General features: G+C 39.6%; 1 protein-coding gene across 20 annotated transcripts in view; it reads right to left on the bottom strand.

The window, feature by feature from the left end:
• The window catches only part of tns1b (tensin 1b), a 195,152-nt gene that overhangs the window by 32,254 nt on the left and 140,114 nt on the right, over nucleotides 1–22,784 (bottom strand). For 11 of the 20 annotated variants that reach the window (XM_085250706.1, XM_085250705.1, XM_085250714.1 and 8 more), the window contains 11 exons: nucleotides 17,948–18,119; nucleotides 15,701–15,751; nucleotides 15,489–15,611; nucleotides 13,547–13,611; nucleotides 12,183–12,266; nucleotides 11,474–11,586; nucleotides 11,307–11,367; nucleotides 10,089–10,164; nucleotides 7,055–7,184; nucleotides 6,778–6,841; nucleotides 5,882–6,015 (listed from right to left, as the gene is read on the bottom strand). In XM_085250706.1, coding sequence (XP_085106832.1) covers nucleotides 5,882–6,015; nucleotides 6,778–6,841; nucleotides 7,055–7,184; nucleotides 10,089–10,164; nucleotides 11,307–11,367; nucleotides 11,474–11,586; nucleotides 12,183–12,266; nucleotides 13,547–13,611; nucleotides 15,489–15,611; nucleotides 15,701–15,751; nucleotides 17,948–18,119 — 1,073 coding nt within the window. Of the gene's footprint in view, nucleotides 1–5,881; nucleotides 6,016–6,775; nucleotides 6,842–7,054; nucleotides 7,185–10,088; nucleotides 10,165–11,306; nucleotides 11,368–11,473; nucleotides 11,587–12,182; nucleotides 12,267–13,546; nucleotides 13,612–15,488; nucleotides 15,612–15,700; nucleotides 15,752–17,947; nucleotides 18,120–22,784 lie in introns of all 20 variants that reach the window. The other 9 variants (XM_085250708.1, XM_085250707.1, XM_085250725.1 and 6 more) reach the window with 3 other exon arrangements.

Here is a 22,784-nt window from a genome sequence, read left to right as displayed (position 1 = left end):
GTTATAATACAATTCATCTGGAAAAACCTGGCTTCCATAAGAACATCTGCAGGAAAGAAAACTTGGGAATCCAACCCGGTGGAAATATGGGCCACAATGTTAGAAAGTCTCTAGAGCTGCTGAAGGACCAAGGACCAGAACTGTTCAAGGATTAATAAAGGGGTAATTATTAAGATTTCAGCAATATCACGTGTGATTCCAAAGAATAAAAAAGCAAGAAAAATTGTGACGCTGATATTTGAGTTTTTGAATTAAAGGGACAATTGATCATTTTAGTGTGAATTATCCAGTTCTGCAGATATCTGTTTAAATATATGGTGTACTCTTAATGTGCAGTGGAACTAAACAGCAATTTCCGTCATCAAAGTGACAAGAAAAGAAATTTGTTTTAAGTTCATTTCTTAGCCACCAGAAAACATCCAGTTTGTCCAAAAAAATTCCACAGATTCACACAGAAACTACTTTTTTTCTGCTGACTACACCTGTCAACCTTTACACTTTGCGGGAGGAACTGTGTGCCAGCCTGTGACTGGAGGCTTTTTAGCCAGACATTAATGGTGTCCCCCTGTGCGGGGCAGTGCTGGTAGCTTGCTTTATGATTCTTTTTGTAGCTGGATGTACATGACATAAAGAAAAGTTTTTCTTTATGTCATGTACATTTCAAGGAACAATTCAGAACAAAATATTCTAGACGGATAAACGGCACTGTAGGATGAAGGGAGGGGGAAATTGTTCATTTGTTTTGGCGATGAAGTGTCCCTTTAATATTTAGGTATTTCTTTGAGCTGAGAGAAACTGAAAAAATAGATGTGACTGGAATTTGAAGTGTCCTTTTCTATTTTCTGATTTATCCACAAAACAAAAGAAGAAACTGCATTCTTTTAGAACAAGTAACGGCTGCATGTCACAGTCTGGGCTAATTTATTGCTCACCTGGCCAACACACCATTTGAATCCCAGTCATCCGTATGAGCCCAAACATAGTCTCATAGCAGTGATATCATGCTGTTGCATCAACTTCCATTTCCACCAGACTTATGTAACTCTCCCAATCCCACCCCGCCCCAGTCTGTGGCTCACAAATACAGACTTAACTATAAAGCCCTCTCTATTGCTATAAGAAGTTACTAACAAATCGTCTGTGCCCACAGGGCAGGCACGATCCACCTCTGCTGGACTCCGAGCTGTTGGTCCGGGAACACACGTCTCTCCCTGTGACTAATGCGCATGGGATCAAGGAGGAAGCATTAACCTCCAGCAGAGAAAGTACAAAGCATACAGGGAAATGCTTATTTGGGCACTGGATAAAGTGCAACATTACAGCATCAGAAAAACACGCTTCTGCAGACAAATCAAGGACACTTGAGTCCTCTTGTTTCTAGAATTTGCTATAGTGTCTCAAAGCTTCCAGGCAAAACATGTAGTGTCACCCTTCATCTTGAGACATTATTGCACTCATACAGTTTTGCTGAGATGTGGGAACGCTACAATGTAACTGACCAGAGAAGAATGAGAAAATCTGTTTCAAGGATGCTCATCTCCCCCTCTTTTAAGTTCCATGATGATTTCTCCCAGTAGGAATCATTCATAAATTCCATAAATGGAGAGCCTAAAAACACACAACTTTCTGTTGTTGTGGAATAAAAGCATTTGTAAAAGATTAAACATCGAAACATAAGTTTCCTTGTGAAGCTGAAGAACTAAGAAACATTAACAAATAGGTCACATGGTCAAGTGTTTGGATAATATATAACCTGAGGGCAATAAGTATCGTCAGGAACTGTGAAAATCAAATCTGTGATTGCCTTCAAATTTCCACGTTACTCACATGTGAGAGACGTCAAACTGCTGAATTAGTGACAACGTTTCACTCCGGAGTCACCCGAAGAGCAAACTGCACACAGGTTCGCGGCTGAACTCTTCAACAGCTATCAACGCTTGAAAAAAGGCGTCACGGTGAAGGGAAATTGAAGAAGCACCGGACACAAATTCACTGTGTAACTCTTAGAAAGTCTCTCTGCTAAGCAGCAGCGTGCACAAACCCACACTGACATTCTCTGTCACTCCTCCTCCTGTGAATGTGTGCACAAAAGAGCTTCACAGTTGAGCTGAAGAGTCCTGCCCTTAACTCCTCCGACTCCTCAGAGGACACGGGGGGAGAGAGAAAGTGAATACTAAAAGGGCCAAAGTTTGGACCAAATGAATGAACTGCGGCTCACAAGCCTAGCGGAATATATGCAAAACGTTTTTCTGAGGCAAACCCTAATCACACTGGAATCCCTCTATTCCAACAACTTTTCATCCAACACTTTACTTAATAAACTGTTTTTTTAACTGTCTCGTAAAAAAATCTCTCTCTTCAGCCTCTGCAATTTTTTCTCTAGATACATCTCTCACGATTTCTTTTTCTCCTTATCAGTAATCTCTCCCTCCTTCTCTTTCCAGTTACTGAAGCTGAGAGTTCAGGCTGTGCTGCACATCGGCTCCTCACACAGATTCCTGAAGTAACGAGACCGTTGCAGAGCAACAAGCTTGCAAAGAATTCAAGCAATGAGGAAAAAATCAAAAAAGTAAAGTATCAAGTCTCCCTGGGTTGGACAATACTCGTGATATGTTAGCCAGACAGCTAATGAATGAGTTAATGAATCATTGTGATGCAGCTAAAAAAAGTCACTTTTGATATGCCCTGCAATGCACCGTCTCTCAGTCTGATTTAGGTTGCGCTGTTTGACTTCTCTGACTATATTTTACCTAATCGTGAACACCAGGATACATCTGGAGACATTCACACAAACAAAGCTGTGGCTGAGAGCTCATGATGAACTGAATGAAGGGGTCAAAGTGTAAGATTAAAAGTTTTTCTCATCTTTTTCTTGGATCTTAGCGATGGCTGAGAATAGATCTGGTCTTCACAGCTCTGCATGCACAGCAGCTCCACCCATCTGCTGTTAAAACCTTCTGTTTTGCAAGGAGCAGCCAATCGAAAGGAAGCTGGCTCAAAGGAATGTGTCGTGGAAAGGAGAGGAGTTTAAATGGCTTGCTGTAGAGCAAAGATAAACTGAGGGTGCATTTGAATTATTCAAAGCCACTTTAGCAGGTTCCAGGAATAAAATATGGGGCTGTAAATGAGAATAATTCAAGAAATATAACCAGGAGACTCAGAACTTATTCCACCATGACTGAAATTTGACTGGCTGATTTGCATGGGCTGAACCACTGAAAGAAGGCAAAATGTACCTTAGTTATTGACATGCATGCTGTCCAAACTCATCATCCGATGAGAGACTGCCTTTCTAATATCTGACCATACTTTTTTTACTAGGCTATGAAGCAACACAAACTGTGTCCTGTCCAAACTCTCATTTACCACACACCTCTATAACACTGCATAACTAAGGGAATAAATAACGAAAGAAGGAAAAACTGAAGTCACAGTGCTGTAGGCTAGCACAGGAATTTGCATGGGAGTAATACCACAGATGACCGTTGACTTTATTACAAAATATTAGAGGTCTACAGGTAATACTACTCATGTCTAAATCGGGCTTTTGAGTGCATGTAATGTTATAGTTGTGTATAGTCAGTTGTGTAAGTGTTGTTTTGGATGTTGCTTGTTCTGCTGATGCAAGGTGCAGGCATGACAAGAATCCCTGAGCTAAAACTAACCCACAGCAGCTGAAACTGTTTTTAATGCAATAAACATAATAAAAGTCAACATCAATCTTTGGAAACTAACAGCCACAGAGACACCACTTACCCAAAGTTGATCCCAGCAAAACATCAGCCCTATAATTTGAAGCTTTATGTAGTGCCCTAATAAGCTAAGGGTTCATGCAAGTAGCCTTGTGCTTTCCCAGCAGTGATCCCGACAGCGTGCAAACCCAACAACAACTCTTTTTCTTTCTAAGACTCGTGGAGATGTAAATCCAGAGCTATTTTTCCCTTCGGCTCTAAAAGTCACTCTTTCAAAGGAGTTAATTGCCTTTTCAGCACCAACAAGTGTGAAGCCAAAAAACAGTGGAAACACTTTGATTTATTGGAAACACTTTTTCCTATCTAGTCTGCGAATTATTTTTTTTTCTTTAAAAGCTATTTTCACACTGAGCTCATTTGAAACCGTGCATCAGTCTGACGGTGCTGGCCGAGTAGTCACAGCACAAAAGGCTATTAAGGGATCACCTTTGAAGTCTTATCGACTACTTCAAACTCGAGTGGCTAAAAAAACAACGTGTGGGTGTGTGTGTGTTCCACATGTGCAGATGCTTACTTATATCATGCGCGCGAGTCTGTGATCTCATTAAATTCTAATTCAGATTTGACCACAGTATCATCATCAGATGACAGAAGGCAAGATGAGACAGACGGCTGGTCTGGACACACAGATAATTTACACACACACCTTCACTGAAACAGAGTGAGCGGAGACTTACACCTGTTCTATTTTAGTAGGGCCTATTTCAAGCTGCCGCCAAGTGTTGGGTAGACACTTTATGAGCAGTGATAGAAGGAAGCCAATTGACCTCTGACCTTTAACTATTTGGGCAGCTAATAAAAAAAAATGCTGGAATGTTGTATAAAATGTTAGTTAAAAAAAAAAAGATCTTTTTTTTTTAGGATTTTTTAAATATATATGGTAATTTTGAATTTGATTCCAGCAACATGTTTCTTCTTTTAACCACACTAAGTTAGAGTTTTAGAACTGTGGAGACCATATGCTGTAGTTGCAACAGCCAAATGCTCTGCTATTATTGCTCAAGATTGGATTGTGGCTGTTCAGCAGTCCAGGACCTGCTTTTGTTACACACCACACCTACAGGAGCTGCCACGAAGCTCCCGGAAACAGTTTTTATGCTGATATTAATGAAAGAGAAGATTTTGAACTACTAACCTACATTCTGAGTCAGCAGAATGTTGGTGACTTTTATACACGATGATGTTCCTCGGCATGTGGCGACTCCACTCTATACCTTTACATGGTCTTCCGCTTCCTGGTTAAGTTGCTATGTCTCTTAAACACTTCCACATTGGAATAATATTGCTTACAGCTGAGCCCTGCTATTTAAAACATGCAGAAAGTGATTTGGTATTGTCTTGCTGAAGTATGCAAGGGCTTCTTTGAAAAAGACACCACATGCATGGAAGCATATGTTGCTCCACATCGTTCTGCTTTAACTGGGACCCCAACAGATAACAAGCTGGATGGTTCCTCCTCTCTTTGAAGGACTTGGCGTTCTTAGGGTTTTTTGTTGTTTGTTAAATCCGAGACAAACCCATCTAACGTACGGTGCTGTTTCTAAGGGCGTAACATTGCTTCCTTTTTTGGGTGGCATAGAAAGCAGCACTTTGGTCACAGAGTGACCACGGCTCCCTCAAAAGGAAGCTTCTGTCCATGCCTGTGGCTGAACCAAGGAATGTCTCACACTGTGCTCTGGAAAGCGGTTGAGTTCGGTCCCAAGGGGCCCTCGGTTTCTCTGTGGTGATAATTTCACCACAAATGAATTCAGCGGTAGCGATGCCTCTCCTTCCTTTCAAAATACAATCCAACATTTACATTTACAACCTAAAAACTTGGTAATGCAATTTTGGGGTTATTTTTGGTATTTGTAGGGCAAAGTTTTGTAGGGCAAAATATCTGAATGGAAAAGATCTGAATGTGTCCTCTGTATCTGTATGGTGGGTTCGGCACATGATTTAGTCCATGACTTCAATAATCCACACAGTTAAAAATAAATTAGAAAATTGTGTAAGAAAATTATTCCATAAATCTCACATGAAATCAGACTGAGAACTATCATATGGCACATCTTTAAAGAGTCAGTGGATCTGATGCATTGTAACACCTGAATTCTACACGGTAAAGTTTGAAGGATAAGCATTCCTACCATTTTCACCTTCTGTGGTGTCCTCGCAGTTCTGATTGAAGTTTTCGTAGGAGTCCCAGCGGATCAGGGGATCTTGAGTGTTGTAGTCGACTGAGACACTCGGCCCGTTCTCCAGGTGGTCCACACCTTGACCAGAAGTACAAAGAGGCAGAGCAGAAAATGTGAATGTCTTTACATCCGGAAAAGGGAAAAGCTATTTTTATCAGAATCAAGGAAAAAAAATTGAGATTCAGAATTCATATTGAGATAATTGTTTTCCCTATTCGATTACATTCAAGACCCTGCGCTAAACTGACACGTTTTCTTTTTTTTAATTTTCTTTAAACCTGGCTGGATTCTTTTGCTGCATGCTATCATCCTGTCTCACTTTTCTACCTGAAACCGTAAACTACACATGGAAGATGGACTGGTCTGGTGGTTGCTCTTTGGTGAGCCTGTTTCTGCTGGAGGTTTCTTCCTGTTACCAGGGATTTGTTTTCTTCCCACTGTCACCAAGTTACTGTTCCTCAAGGATCATCATGTTGTTGGAGTTTTCTCTCTAACACTGAAGGATCTGCATCTTGAGGCAAGGTGACAGTTATTGTAAATTAAAACAATATAAGTAAAACTCTGCTGAGCTGAGCTGTACTAACAACAGTCTGGCAACCTGTCCGAATTGTACCCCACGTTGCACCCTTTGACAGGTGGAATAGGCACCAGCCCCAACGCAACCCAGAATTAGATAAGCACTAGAAGAGAGATGGATGGTTCCATTTACAGTTCAGTGGAGTCACTGTTGTATGGGGCGTATGAGAGTGAGCTAATTTTCTCAGTCATGCCAATTATGTATAAGAGTGTAGTATGGTTATGGAAAATGCTTAGTATGGCCATAAGACCCAACACATTGATCCTTACCATGTATTTTCTCTGGTCCAAAGGAGAAAATAAACTCCACTTTTCCATATTCTGGAAATCTATCATCTGCAAAGAAAAAAATAAAAAAATAAATAGAGAGAGTTTTCTCTTTATATCTAAAGATGCATATATTGTTACACTAGAAAACACATGCAGTTTTTAAAGATTATACGCCCATTCAGATGTTCAGGTTTTACTTACTAATAGGTATAAGTTCATTGTTTGCAGGAGCATTATAATGCTGTTGTCAGTAGTATTTCAGAGTTGCAAGTCTTTTACCTTTGAATGTGTCATCTAGCTCATCTTTCCCAAAGACAATCCCCAGGTCGTGAACAGCGCAGGTGTGGAATTGTACCCGGAAGATCACGTCTCGGCATGGGCTGCGGTAGCGTTTGTGGTAGCACTTAAGCTGCAGGGCGATTAAAAAAGAAAAAAGGCTAATTTGCAAGTGCATAAATCTCTTTTAGCAGATCACCACTCGGTGTCATACCAAACAAGCAAAAGTAATGCTTCTTTATTAATAATTTATAATAAAATAATATTTTTATAATATATAAAAATACTGTTTCACAGGATTCAATTCACAGGATTTTAACTGAGTGCAAGCAAAGAGACAGCAGCCTGATTCCCTGCTGGCTCAGGTTTACTCTGTTTTTTTTGTAGCTCTATGTTTATTTTATTTTAGTTTTTTATCTGTTTCCCTTGTAATGGAAGGACCATCCACAAACATTATTATCCAAACTGGTTTTCCAAATACAGCAGCTTTAAGAGTAATGTTAAAACCACACTGAGGAAAATCGGCTCTCTCCCTCCTGCTGTTTCCTGACTGGCAGCCTTTTTTTTTTTTTTTAAAACAAGGCCTCATTTTTACATTCACTGAAAGAAACCAAAGAACTGTAATCATTCCTTACTGTGGATGTAAAGAATAATAAAACTGACAAACAGATTATTGCATATAGACAAAGAAATTAAAAAGAATTCAGCTGCAGCTAAAATTAACGATTTTTGCTAAAGGACTGACTGACTCGACTTTCTGACTGTGGGGTTAACCATAAAACCAAAACGTTTAGGACTGAGGAATAAAAGTAAAATATCCTCTGGTTTTGTGCAGCTTTTTGGGATATCGTAAAGGTCCTGCTGAGTGGTCCATTACCGCTGCTGAGTCAAGTTTAATTACAAAATATTATTTTGCTAATTTTATGCTAACATGCCTTCAGGGCTCGACCAATTTTCATATTTAGGTAGAGGCTTTAAACATCCCAAAATTGTTCTTCCCTCATTTGTGAAAAGGTTATTTTTAATTTGCTATTTCCCAAAATGTCAAAGAGTTTGACATTTTGGGAAACTGGCTTATTTGCTTTCTTGCTGATAGTGAGAGAGGCAAAGGGATCAGCTAGTGCCAGGAGATGGTTAGCTTAGCCTAGCATAAAAACAGGGAGGGTTAGCTTAGTTCTTTCTGAGGGTTAAAAAAGCCATATATAATAATCAATATTAAAACTCAAGAAATTTTTTATCATAATGACTGTATTTCTTCTTTCATGTGTATAAAAGGCTCATATTTGCACTGAAAAGTCTCTGTACACAGAGACTAGCAAACTTTTTCTACATTTAGTTTTGTTCCTGTACCCTCATGACACTCTGCAGACCTATGATTCTTTTCTCTTTCAGCAATTCTGTTATAGATTTGCTACTGTGCTTGAGATCATTGTCCTGTTGCATGACCCATTTTCAATCAACTTTTGGCTACCGGACAGATGGCCTCAGATTGCCACTGCAAAGTGTCCAGGTCCTGTGGTTACAAAACAAGCCAAATCATCACCCCTCCACCACCATGCTGACAGTATGAGGAATGTATGAGAGGTGTTGTGCAGACATGCTGAGTGGTCATATTGGCTGACGATCAGTTAATCAAATGTGCAGCTGGCTGTGTTATTTACCTTCTTAATTCAGATGGAAGCAGTGATATTAGTCCTGTTAAAATTTACTGTACATGTCAATGACCTTTAGCAGTGCCAAGAGGTGGATTTTGTTACACTAGGGCAGACACTTTTTTACTAATGCAGTTTATGTTAATGTAACCATCTGCTGCTCATTAAAGAGTGGCTTCCATCTTCTCCATTCTCCAAGAAAGCCACTAAAGATTTTCCCAAAATGTTGAAATGGCCTAACTTGTTATGGTCTTTTAGGTTTAAAGTTTCATTTTAAACCCAAATGCAAACTTTAAAAAGATCATTAAAACAATTAACAAACCAATGCGAGGTTCTTCTCTGCAATTAGATATACAAAACCATCACAGTTAAAAATGCAGGAGCACTCTGTGCTAATGTCTCCTCAGGCAGCAGTTCAAATTTTCCCTGTTATTTGAAAAATAACAAGCATCAGCAAGCAGTGTCTCAGCCTGACGGTGCATTCAGCAGAATCCATTAGTCTGTGTTAAATAAAGGATGAGATATGAGTTCAGCTTTGAAGGCCAAAACAGCCTCAGGTACAAACTAAGTGCTCACTTTCTAATTCTTCATGCTGACATTATGAGCCCCGAGAACATCCCATAGATAACATTATGGCTCAATTGACAGCAGAAGCAGAAACGTTGCTGATGTGTGGAGTTTTTCTATAGGCAAAAGAAAACCAGAGGCTCTCACAGGTGCTGCTAAACTGAGGATCTTACAGGAATGATTTCATAAAAATTCCCTGAATCTCCCTGAGAGAGTTGCAGGGATAGGTCTCACATGAGACTTTGTTTGAAATGATTATGTCCTGTTATAGCGATACCTCATGTATCCTTAAATGCTGTTTTAAAGGAAGTACACGGCCTTTTTCACGTCATAGTTTCCAGCAACATATTGTGTGCTAATGAGGGCCTATAAACCGAGGTATAGGACTCAGTCCAACTGTCTTTTCCCAAGTTTTTACAGCCCCATTTCACCTGTAAATGGCTACTATAAACTGCTGCAGCACATGCATTCAGTGCATTAAGCCAACGTTCAATTGGAAACACACACAGGATTCCCTCATTATTATTATCCAATAAAAAAATCTGAATATCCTGCATGTATTTTACCCTTATCATTTGGTATCCATATATTTTTCCCTTTTCCTCTGGCAGAGGTAAAACAAACATTCGGTGTTACTGGCTTCACACACTGAGCTTAGCCAGTGATAAAATGTTGAGATTCGGTTTCTTTGTTTTGCAGTTAAAATCCACGGAAGCCAAATGATTTAAATTTTACAAACAGCTGAAAGATTACTGAGGGTTTTTATCAGTCTATATTGTACAGCACTAGCTTCTGGGGTATGTCTCTGCTGTTCTTACCAGGATGTCCCCCTTCAAAAGGAGGCCAGGTTCAATGGTGATGCAGATGCTGGTCTGGCTGTCACCCTGGACATTACTGCAGAGAAATAAAAACACAACATGTCACATGACAGGCCCGCTTTTATCATTCTTGCTGTGGAAATCATGACAGCAAGTCCACTGCACCAGCTTTTGTTTCTGATGCTACTTCCCTGGATAAAACCATGTGCCAACAACAATCACCCTTTTTTTCCCACTTTAACAGTGGCCTTCACAGAGCGTAGCCCATGGTGTTTTGGGGTATTAGTGCCTGTCTGATTGTATTGTTGGGAAAGAAGGATCAAAGGGAGGAGAGTGCCAAAAGGGAGCATGTGAGAGAAAGTGAAGAGGAATGTGATTTCACCAAAGCTTTAAAGAGTATGGAAATGTGTCTGCACTGATTGTTTCACAGGAAATGTAGCGTCATTGTGCAACCATCACCAGGCTTTGTTCTTTTGAATAAGAAGAGCAGTAACAGTGAAAAGACCAAAGAGTTTAAAACTGAACTAAGAAATATTGGATCCAATGACCATTTCAGATGACGAGATCATTGAGTCAGAATATATATATTGATTAATCATAGTTGCTGTCGTTTTACAAGGTAATGTTATGGTTGTTATTCCTAAACAACCTTAATTCAATACTTTTGCTCAACCTTTGAATCAAAGTTGAAAGTCCTAAATAATAATATTTCCAAACAAGGTGTAAATGCAGAATGTGTGCCTGCCTCACCTCTCAGGTGAGGCAGGCACACATTCCTGCCTTTCCTCTCCCTGCCTTTTTCCTAACCTCCCCTCTTTCCAAAAACAACAACAGAGAGCCACAGAATCCTTTCTTTCCTGTCTGGCCCTGGGAACCAACAGGGTCCTGTGGCATGAAAACCCTGCAGGCGTCCACACAGATGCCTGTCTGCCTCTTTCATTGGTTCTCCAGTCACCAATAACATTAGACGTGATTACGGGATCTAAAGTGGGGAAACAAGAACCTACAGCTGGGGAGGCTAGCTAAATACAATAATGTGGGCCAAGTGAGAACTCTAAACTGGAGAGAGGGGTGCTGTGGGTGTATATCAGGGGGCAGGGGGGAGTAAGAGGAGAGGCAATAAAGGAAAATCAGCGTTTTTATTATTGAGCCATTACGAGCTCGCTATCCCTGGAATCTTGTAAAAGCAGTTGAGTGTGACTGCTTTTTAAGACTTACTAGATCCCAGATGTGTAGATGGGCTGCATGGCCTGGTAGATTTTGAGAAAAGGACGACAACCTGGGACATAAAAAATGCATTTAAGAAAGGGGCTCAAAGCTAAATTATGCGTGGTATATGTGTGTGTGTGTGTGTGTGTGTGTGAGTGAGAGAGAGAGATACTCGCCTCCCTTGGACTCAAAGTTGGGGATGCCGTGCATGATGACGTGATGGAGGAACAGCGGCTTGTTGTTGATCTTGATGTGTCCGGACAGCAAGCCGCTAAAGTACTCCACATACCTGAGTGAACAGAGGGAGAGAAGCAGCGGGGATTAAAGTGCCCAGTGTTTGACCACTAAAGGATGAACATGTAATCCAAGACACAAGCTTTCACTTTGACCTTTAGCTTGTCAGTCATGTCAAAGGAGCCAAAAAACTTCATGCATCAAATGGTTTAAAGTGGCACTAATCACAAACTATATTTACTGAGACAGATCCAAAGACAACTGCCACCCAACTCTGCATGTTCAGCCAATTATGAATCTTTGATTTTGGTTATCTGCCAACCAACGAACACAACTATGAATCCACCACAGAGGATCTTATAGCAGCTAAAAAGCCTTTCTTTAAAAAATTAGTGGCAAATAAGACTGACCAAAATTCATAACAGGGCAGAAATGCGACTCCAAATGAAAATGAATCTTAACAAATCTCAATCTCAAAGTCTACGCATGCAAACGATTCTTGAAAGTTCACACTTTGTTTGCGGTTCCTTCTACTGCCCCCCGGAGGCCATTAAAATCAATTAATGCGGCTTTAAAAATGTAGTGAAGTGACACAAGGGAGAGAGTTCACTCAGGGGTCAAACTTGAAACAACATTGGAGGGAAGACTGACCTTTTCTGAGATGGCTGACCCACAGGAAGCACTTTGTCTTCATAGAAGCGTTTCATGGCAAACCTGTCCAGAGCCTGGTCGGCACTGCATTTTGAAATAAAGTTTTGTTAGAGAACATTTTCTAGTCCATTTCCATTTCAGTATTTCTGGAATGTTTTTTTTAAATGTTTTTTTTCCTTTATTTAACTGGGAATTCCTTTGATACAAAAAGCTCTCAGGGGAAAAAAAGGCAGCTGTAAGGTTGCAAAAATTAGAAAGTTGAAAATAACAAAAACAGACATGAGTAAAAAAAAAAAGAAGATCAAAATAAGCAGTGAATGCAACACAAAGTTCAGCTTAGAAAGTTACTAGTTTTCTATGAATAAACTTTTTTTTTAATTCCTACAAGTCATGATTTGAATAAATTAGAAAAAAAGAAAATATGCCACATAAATGACCCCTGTAGAGTATTAGCTTGATAACTAGAGGAGAGAAAAGCAGAAGTAACCACAGTAGGTCTATTCATGATTTGTTAGAGATCAGAACAATGTGCAGCTGTTGGAAATGTGGATATCTTAGAATAAGTAAGACAACAAATAAAAGAATGTCATTAAAACATTTTTCTTGTTTTTTCCTTCAGTGTACTATGCTATACGTCCCACAAGAAACTAATGACAGCTGTTCTACTTAACCTCAATGCAAAGAGTCAATCAAAAGCTTTGACCATAAATCAACTTTTCCCTGCACATCTGGCACATCACAATTTCACAGTTGTTTTCTGTTTGAAGCTCCTTTACCTTAGCCTGCAGGATAATGGAATAACAAAGGAACCTGACAGCTGTGCAGGAAAGTACGACGTTTTTGGGATTTTTTTTTTATGACCAATCGTGTCATTTTAAAAACAACGTTGATTTGTGCTCATCTGGTTGTTTCTTTACGAGGAGGTCATTCTGTTAGTGGTCCTATCTAAGAAACAAAGCCAACACAGAAAACGAAAAGCAGCTCACTTATAATCTGAGTCGCATGATGCGGTGTCTCTTAGAACTTAACTCACTTTAGCTCACTTTTATAATTATGACATCAGGAACTGTTCTTTTGATTTACCAGAATTAAACTGGTGGTCTTCAGTCTCATGTTCTAACCCCCCTCCTTCTGCCTCATCACATCTTTAACTGTACTTCAGATGTGGGCTTCAAACCTGTGAACAATGCAGGCTTATTGAGTTTTTCCTCTTAAGCCTGTCCTCATGTAACCCCCCCTCCTCCTTGTTTTCCAAAAATGCCAGATTTCATCTTCACGCCTTCTCTTTCTGACTTTCGCTCCACTTTTTAAGTGGCCGGGACATGTGACTTTAGCTCCAGCTGCAGCTGGGATCAGAGACCTACCTGGCAGATATGTTGCTGTAATGCATGTAAGCCGCCACCACCACTCCTGTTCTGCCTCGATTGCCCTGAAAAGACATCAGTCAAGCACAAGTAAGCTAATTTTATCTTCATCTCATGATGGTCAAGCATGCAGAAAACAATATTGTTATGGATTTCTTCTCTAGGTATTTCAGGCACTAACTGTGTAATGTCCAAATATGTTTAATGGTTATTTTAGTCATGTAGAATATAACAAAAGACATAAAATTAATTCAAAGTTCAAAAGAAGCAAAGAGGTACAGATATCATTCCCAGGTTAATGATAGCCATCAAATTTACACAATAAGGACCAAATGACCCTTATTTTTACAGGAACTGCAACATTATTTAGTATCACGTTAGATAGGGTTGTTCTCTTTTTAAAAGTAATTTTATTTTTGTTAAATTTCAAGAAGGGCATGTCCTTATTTACAGTTCAGTTCCACCACAGGGTGCTCCACTTACACTGAGGTCCAGAAGTACTTGAAGAAAGAAAATCTGTTGTAGTTTTGGAAATTTGGGTGTGACTGTGTGTTAAAACGTCTGAAATTCCTAAATACTTGTGCAATCCTTTTGTTAGACACCTTGAATTAAAGCTGAAGGTGTGCACATACAAAGTATGATATATGCACTGTTGCAATCAGACAGTTATGTTTGAAATAGGCTAATTGAAAAGTTGATACAGAATGTTAAAAGTTGCTTTATGCAGGTATACGTAACTTCAGAACACATCAACTTTATGCTTATTAAATGTCAAAATTTTCCAATAGAAAGTTCTTATTTGGAATCAGGCTCCAAATGACACTGTATGTAAAATAATCTATCATATTATGTTATACAAAGTCATTAAACTATGGCCTTCTTTAAAAAAAAAAAAAAAAAAAATGCTGTCAGGAATGCAGAGATTCAAAAACGGCAAAAAAAAATTTCTGTCATGGTAGATTCCTTGGATAAGTCTCCAGGCCCCAGTCGAGAACATTGGGACTCTCCAGAGCCACAGAAAACATTATACAACTATTTTCACAAGCTGAGCCCTCCGCGTGACCAGTAAACGGACCGTTTTGTGTAAAACTGGTGAAGTGGCCCACGTCTGGTTGTAAAAAACGTCTGCATATTTGAGCGTGTATATGTGTCCAGGCATGTGATACTATGTCAACAGAGACGGCGTTCATTTTAGCCCATCTATCCGCCTTTAAAATAAAGCTCGTGGTGGCGAATGAGTGAGTTCCACATTATAAATATCGCGGCAGCTTTAACAGCGTGGAGCCCAGTGGAAATGATTTGTGGAAACCAGCAGGGTCAGCTTCCTTAGTGACCAAACTGTCGTTACTCGACTGGCAGGAAAAAAAACCAAAAAAACAACAGCGGTTGCTACAGCAGCCGACTTGTTAGTAGCCTCCCTGTGGGAATGTTTTAGGATCCCATGGTTAATTCCTATGTTGCAAAACACAATCAGGAACAGAGCGGGGTTAACGTGAAAATGATTAGGTATTACATTCGGGACGGCAGCCTAGTAGCTGTATTGGATATACTCTTTATGGTGTGTGTCAGCACACTGAGGCTTCCCACAAGCGCATAATGTGATCCAAGTAAGTTTAGGCAACAACAGGAAAATATCGGTCACTTTAGTTTTTATGGTATTGTTAAGGGTAAAAGGGGTAAATAAACCTAAGTAGCCATGATGACTGGCATGCCTTACAGCCTTAATTTGTGTTTTCCTAACCATCATCCAGCCCCAACAAGCACACAAAGAGACGCACTCAGTGTCAGTGTTTCACTCAGATGGAACATCATTAGAAGCACACATGCACAAACAGCTGCAGCCTCTGAGGTAAGCAGCGGTCGTGAAAAGAGCCTGAGAGCACCCTCTACTGCCTGCAGTCATTGACTGTTTTTACAGCATCTTCTCGTTTTTCACTCTTACCTTATTGTGTATAACCACAACATTGTGGCTGTCCGCACTCAGCCACGTGTCCATGGCCTTACAGATGCTGCAGATTTTGTCCAAGGCTGGAGCGTGGTGGTCGGGCCAGCCAAAGTCCAGAACCTGAGAGAGGAGGAGAAAGGTTGCTGTTCATACCGGTGGTCATACAGTAACAAAGACAAAGAGAGGAGATGTTAAGCAGGCAGTTGTACCTTTGGATTGAGTTGGCTGATGTCATAGCGCTTCTCACTGAGGTTGAAGAGCTAAAGAAAAGTACAAATAAATATTACACAAGATATTAAATGAGAGAGGCAGGGCACTCTGGGAATCCTGAATACGAAAATATTAGAGAATTCGTACAGCCAAGCCAGTAAGCAACTGAACCAAACATGGGGGTTCATGATATGAGATGTACTCATTATCACCTCGGTCTTTGGTTATCATAGTAAAGGTAAGGGTACATATGTTTTTATTTGCCTATAATCTGAGTTAGAATCATATTTGTTCAGTGTGTTTGTGGGATGAGCCAGAGGGAATGATACACCACACATTACAGCTACAGGGCCATGGAAACCCGTGCCATGAAGCTCCTGGTGCACAGCTTCTGTGCTGATGTTCATCCTAGAGGAGGTTTGGAGCTCTGTAGTTATTGGCAGCTTTTAGGCATTATGCGCCTTGTGTGTGAGTTGCTGATTCCTAAACGCTTCCACTTGGCAATAATAAAGTTTAAAACAGATTAAGGAATATTTAGCAGTAAGAAAAAACTCCATAAGCTGACTTGTTGCAATGGTGGCACCTTATTAATTCAATTCAAAAGACCACTGAAATCAATGCTATGGCTCTCTTCCCATTTTATTTTCGGGCTTCTATCAAAATATTGTCAAGAGGCGGGACCAAGATGGCAACCAAATGTCAAGGCTTGCTTCATGAAGAATTTTGCAGGCTTTTGAGGCATGCTACATGCACATAGTCAAGTAACAAGGATTAAAGTGTATAGGGATTTGGGATTTAAAACTTCAGACAAAAGCTGTCTCATCATTTGCAGTAGAAATGACAACTCTCATTGACCGGTTTTATTAGCTATGATAGATTACTAACAAAGTAGAGAGAGAAATTGATAGAAAACTCCATTTCTGGCTGACTTTAAAACATTTCAAGCTAAATAAGAAAGCATCAAAGCATCTTTATAGTCTAAATCATATTAACAATACTACCATGGAGGAAATATGGGATTAAACTAATTGTTGTCAAACAGGACAGAGCTAGCTACTTCTATATGTTACAGTGCAACATAATGTTAGCTTTGTGCTTTAATGTTTTTGATTCCAAAGTCATGCTTCACTAAACTTCAGAGAAAAGACGACTATATTTAGCGGGGTCATCGTGGTTCAGTGAATAAAAATCATGTGCTTTTAACATCACCCAAACTCGAACGAAGCCATTTTTAGTATCTGGCGATGGTGTTAAATTAGCCAACACATCATGAATGAGTCAGTCCTGAACAGAGTTTCTTGTAACTCAACCTGTAACTCAATAATGTAGTTAGCCGTCAATGAACTAACTGTTGCCGTTGCTGGGAAACTTCTCTATTAACTGGCTGGTTGTGCTAGTTTTGGTGACTAAAAGTGTATCCATTTCCTCCCTTTCACCCATGTGTGTTTGGATTTGCAAATGCAGTAAGAAAGACTTACTTTAAAGATATGATTGACTCTTAATAGATAACAGCAGTGTCAAGTTGGAGTTGTTTAAGTTTAGCAAAAGATTAAATGCACACATTGACTGAGGTTGTGTCCCCGCTGCCCAGCATGGGTTATATCCTACACTGCTAACAGATACAGGAAGTCACAGTTTTGGGGTGTTTTCTATGTCTAATAGCTTTGCTTTATATTGGTAATTAGAACTTTGTAAAAAGGATTTACCAGTAAGTGAAGAAATAACGTGTTTTTCATGGGGGGGGGGTTGTGTATGATACTATCTTTATGTTATTCTGCCGCCAATATAATCAATCCAGGACTTTTTCGGCCACCTAAAATATCTTTATACTGTTATGTTATTTATTTATTGTAATTTTTGCTCCCCTCTTGGCCAGATCCTGCTTGAAAAATACATCTTTTTTTAACCTCAATGAGACTTTTTCCCCAAGAACTGCCTCTAACTTCTGACAGGAATGTTCTTTCTGGCTCAAAATAACTTTTATGAGAGATATAATTAAGATCTGTTTGGCAGATAATAGGACAACAAATCATTTACAACAGTTTAAATGCAGGCAACCACTTTTCGGCCCAACAAAAAGCAACAGGAGCGATGCTTTGAACAACGAAGAGTGAGGCAGGTATCACATGCAATATAAAGTATGCAGATGTTATATAACCACTCTGTTAGGTGAATAAGTGGTTACACCTTAGCTAAATGAGCTGATAATGACTTTTTATAACTATTCGGTTTTTCTGAAACCCTACCAGGTAGTTGTTCCCGTGTTTTGATCGCAGCATGGAGGCCACCTCCCTCAGGTTGGCAGCGTAGCTCTGCTCCTCCACATTGCTGGGGAAGGAGACAGAGATGATCCGCTCTGTGATGTAGATGAGGTCCAGCTCGTAGCTCTCCTCCAGGGCCTGCAGCAGACTCGCACTCCTGCAGAAAAAAGAAGTAATTCTGAGTATCAGCTGATAGAAAAACCAATGCAGGTCACCGGACTGCAAAAGATAGCTTTAATACCCCGAAGTAATGCAGCACATGTGATTTATACACTGCAGCTGAATGGCTTTAACCGAAGACTGCCAAAAGGATGAAAGCTGGTCAATTTTAATTAGGTAGCAGTTTTTGTTTAATTTATACAGATACTGGATACACGTCTGTCCAGTTCATGTTATATGGGCAGAGAGGGCTGCTTTACTAAAGATGGTAGCAGTCCCAGTTTGTTTTAGGCAATAACATTATTATGGACACAGTCATTTCTTACAGAGAAATGTCACAAGACACGTCTTCTTCTGACGTAATTTCAAGTTTGTACTTTAACTTCACATCTTCAGAGTCACATATTTGGAGCCCAAGGCAACAAAAAAATGATGTGGCTTCATACGTCATCTGTAAACTGAATGTCCGCAGTGTTGCAAACAGAACACAACATTCTTTCTTCAAGTCAACATGGAACAAATATCCTAATATGGAGAAGGCAATACACCACATAAATACCAAATCCACAATGACATCACTAAATCTCAGCGGGGTTCATGCTCTCCCTGCTGCATGAACCCCGCTTAGACTGTCTGCAAAGAAAAGCGAGCGAGGAGAAGGTGACGCATCCGATGAACACACCAGGGGGCTGCGGGATATGTGGACCACGCAAACTGATGATCAGTGATGAGCAAAAGTGTTTTGGTTGTTGTTCTGCTGAGTCTTTTTTCCCCCTCATTTGGTCAGATTAGATCTAAAAGGGAGAGATTAAGGAAGCCCAGATGAAAGGGATGTCAGAATTCCCTGATTGATCCGTAATTTACTCTCAGGCTCTTGAGAAAATGAGAGCAGGTGTTGCTCTTTGACTTTTCCAGATGTCTAAACAATACAGAGATTTGGTTAAAAAGCGAAGGAGCAAAAAAGCTATTTTTTCAGTAATCTGAGGAGATTAGCAGAAAAGGATGTGCTTTTACAGCTAAATATTGGAGAAAAGTCCATTTAAGACCAACATGCAGCACTAGATGAGTCGTGCTTACATGAAAGAAAGATCCTTAAAACGTGGCATCAACTTCTTTTATGCTTTTATGCTTAAAAAACGTTATCTGCATGGCTGGAGTGGCTCTCAACCAAATTAAATGTCATTTGTTATTAATTAGTGGATGGTTTACTCACTTTTGAATCACATTTAGTCTTTTTTTAATCCCTCTTTTCAATGTTTGCTAAAAGATGAATTTTACTTTACAAATCCTTCTTTTTAAAGGTCAGGACTGATCAGATTTACCTCAGACACAGCATCCTTGTAATTATTTTTGTGTACAGCACTTTGTTTCTGCTGCGTCTGTTTTTAAAATGTTTACTAAATAATTTTGGGATAGTATGATACTGTATGGTACCAATGGACGTCTGGTGCTTGGGCTTGTCCCCAAATGTGCTGCCCACAGTGTGTTTATAGTCTTTAGAATGTAAAATATATTTCATTGTTACTTTTACATTTCTCACTGATATTGCTCTGAAGACGTACTTGAAAGATTTTCTTGTCTTTATTGATTTGTGACATTTTTCTGTCAAACTCACTTTTACATATCACTCTTGTAGCCCTGTTTACGTGCCAAAGAGCTGTTGCAACGAGCATTGTGAGGTAAGTGCAAGCACACTTTTTAATGTTTAGTTTAGGGGGGTGTGTGTGTGTGTGTGTGTGTGTGTGTGTGTGTGTGTGTGTGTGTCCCACCATTTGCACATAATTACTGAAATCTCTCTTGGAAATTAAAAAAAAAAAGCTCCACCTAATTAGAAACACAGGAACAATGTACAATGTACTGTACCAGATATTCATCTGCAGTCCCTAGAGGAGTTCGTGAATGACATGCAGATAAAAATTCAAATTTTATTTGTCACACACACACAACCATACACAGTATGACATGGGGGTGAAATGCTTGTAGCTGTACAATGCCCGACCATTAAATGACAGAAGAAGAAAAGTTTTAGTTAAAATTTAAAAGTTAGTTAAAAGTTAGCAATCAGATGTCATGAATCTAAAACTGACACATAAAAAGAATGTATACAAGAAAACACCTTAACAAAAAAAAAAAAACTGAAGAAGAAGAAAGGTGGATGGGAGAAAAACACAGTTGTCTGGTGATTTTGCACTCGCAGTGACCAACAATATGCCACACCCCTTAACTCTAGGGGACCCCTTTCATTTGTGATGTGATTGCACAGGTTGCGCGGTGGGAGGCAATCTGTCTGCAAACAATCACAGACTGACTGTATTCACTCTCAGACAAATTTGCAAAGGTTTGCAATTAACTGCCATCTAATTATTAAACAGATCGCCAACACATTGCAATCAGAGTTGATCTGAAATTTGTTAATTGATATATTCTGTTGTATTGCCAAATATTTGCCAAAAAGATTGTTGATCAGGTTTTGTGGGTTTTTATTAGAAGAATCATCACGTGCAAGATTTATGCAATATTGCTGTGAATATACGCAAGTTACATTTTTTTCTAATTTCCTTGCAGATGTCTGGATTTGGTTTAGTTATATGGGCTGAAGTCATTTTGCAGGCTGAGATGTAGAGCCGTACAGGCGTCCTCTGCGACTCACCGTCTCACTAGCAATAAACAGACCTCAACTGATCAAACCTCTTTCCGACTTTTGCCTTTGCAGAAAAATATCAACCATAAAGAGGCTATAAAGAAGTGAAGTGGGTGAAGTGAAGGTGGGGAGTGAGTTGAAGAGGTTGCAGGAGAGGTGCCTGGAGCCAGACTGCAGCATATTTCCCACATTTGTCAGCTGTGAGTAGCCCCTGAGGAAATTGCTCATATGTCTGGGAGAGGGGATCGCTCCAGCTTTACTGTTCAAATACTGTAACCTGCTCTTTTCTGTACATCTGGAGCCACTCAAAACATGCTTACTGGAAATTATTCATCACTTCAGATAAAAGAAATTGATATGTCGCACATGTCTCTACTGTGCTGAGACAGAAGTCTTATCAAGTTTTTGAAAATATTTCTTTAAACCTGCATCTCCTCTTTCCCACCATTTCCTTTTCACTCTCTTGCATCTCCTTGTGTATGCCTCTCACCTCTCAGTGCAGTCAAAGCCAATATACTGTAGACCTGTGGTTTGGTCCCATTCCAGATTCACCAGCATGTGTTGACCGGCTGAGTGCCAACCTGCTTCTCATCAGCTGAAGAGATTAAGTGATTGCTCTTTTTCTGCATACCGCATTTGACGAATGACGCATTATCTCTGCATGCTCAATTTCAGTGCTGCACTGATCTCGTTTGTCAATTCAGACAAACACTGAACCTTTTTTTTCCTAAATCCAGAAACCTTAGACATTTAACTGTTAAAAAAAATCCCCCAAGATATCTGCAATAAAAGTCAACAACCGGGATTTCCATGGTTTCTTCCATTCAAAATACGGAGCACCCTACTTGACTTCAGCTTATAATCATACTTGTCATACTTCCTGATGGGTATAAACATATTACCACATATTTTCTCATGACCCAAAAGGTCAATTGGCTCGTCCAAGTTAAACTCGCTACTTAGACTGATTTGACCTTTTCTATTATTAATATTTTGAGTTTCTTAAGCAAACGACTTAACACCATGCGCTATTCATTTTTTCTCTGCATTAGTTACAGATGCTTTTCACCTCTATATGTTAAATATTATATAAACGTGATGCAGAAGGAATAGTTCACAATGACAAATTGTAATATAAGACCGCCAAGCTCCCAGGGATTTAAGCCCATTTTAGCTTGTTTTGGTTTTCCAGCAACAGGCAACTGTTTTCAGGAGAGACTTATTGTATATTCCCTTTCCAGCACCAAACAGTAAACAGATAAAAGTAATAAATATCTTTTTTACCAGTTAAATATTTCAGTGCTTCCCTAGAAGGTGATGAAGACAAAAATACACCTGAAAATGGTTACATTTGTATACCTATACCGATAAACCATCGTAAATCCCAAAAAGTTGATTCTGTTCATCTGGACGTAGCGTCGTCAGTCCCTGAAGAATTCACTTGGATGAGTGACGAATCATTTCTCCCACTCAAAACGCTACGTCCAGATGAACAGAATCAACTTACCGGATTTATCCTTACCGGGGTGATTCAGCATGGATCAAGACAAACTATCTTAAAGTTAGGTAGTTTGAACATTTGCTTCGAATGAGAGCAAAAGAAAACAAACTCAGTGCTTCTTTTTTGCAAGTAGCATGTCTAAAAGTCTTCAGTTGAAAGATCTGTGCACCACATTTCAGAATCAGAGAACTTATGTAATAATATCTGCAATGTTGCATGACCACAGCTGTCAAATTAACCTGTCACTGTAGATGTGTTATGATATGTTATGTTTACCACAAGTGAGAATTGTGGTTTTCTTTAGCTTTGATAAAAAAAATAAAATAATACTAAACATGTTGTCTACACTACCTAGTTATTTAAACTAAGTAGGTAGGTAGTATTACCCAAACACTCTTATTTGTAGGCTTAGAGGACGGCGTAGCAACACAAACCTCCACGCAAATAAAAAGTGTGATCATAGGAATGTACCAAACCTGTCTGAACCCAGAGTTTGACTGGATTAGTTAATTTAGCGGGAG

This window comes from Mchenga conophoros, linkage group LG16, assembly GCF_057382185.1.
Source record: "Mchenga conophoros isolate Kocher_MC1m ecotype Shallow Benthic linkage group LG16, M_conophoros_male_GT1.1, whole genome shotgun sequence".
NCBI lineage: Eukaryota > Metazoa > Chordata > Actinopteri > Cichliformes > Cichlidae > Mchenga > Mchenga conophoros.
The sequence above is the reverse complement of the archived record's forward strand: the minus strand, read 5'-3'. Positions and strand labels throughout refer to the sequence as shown.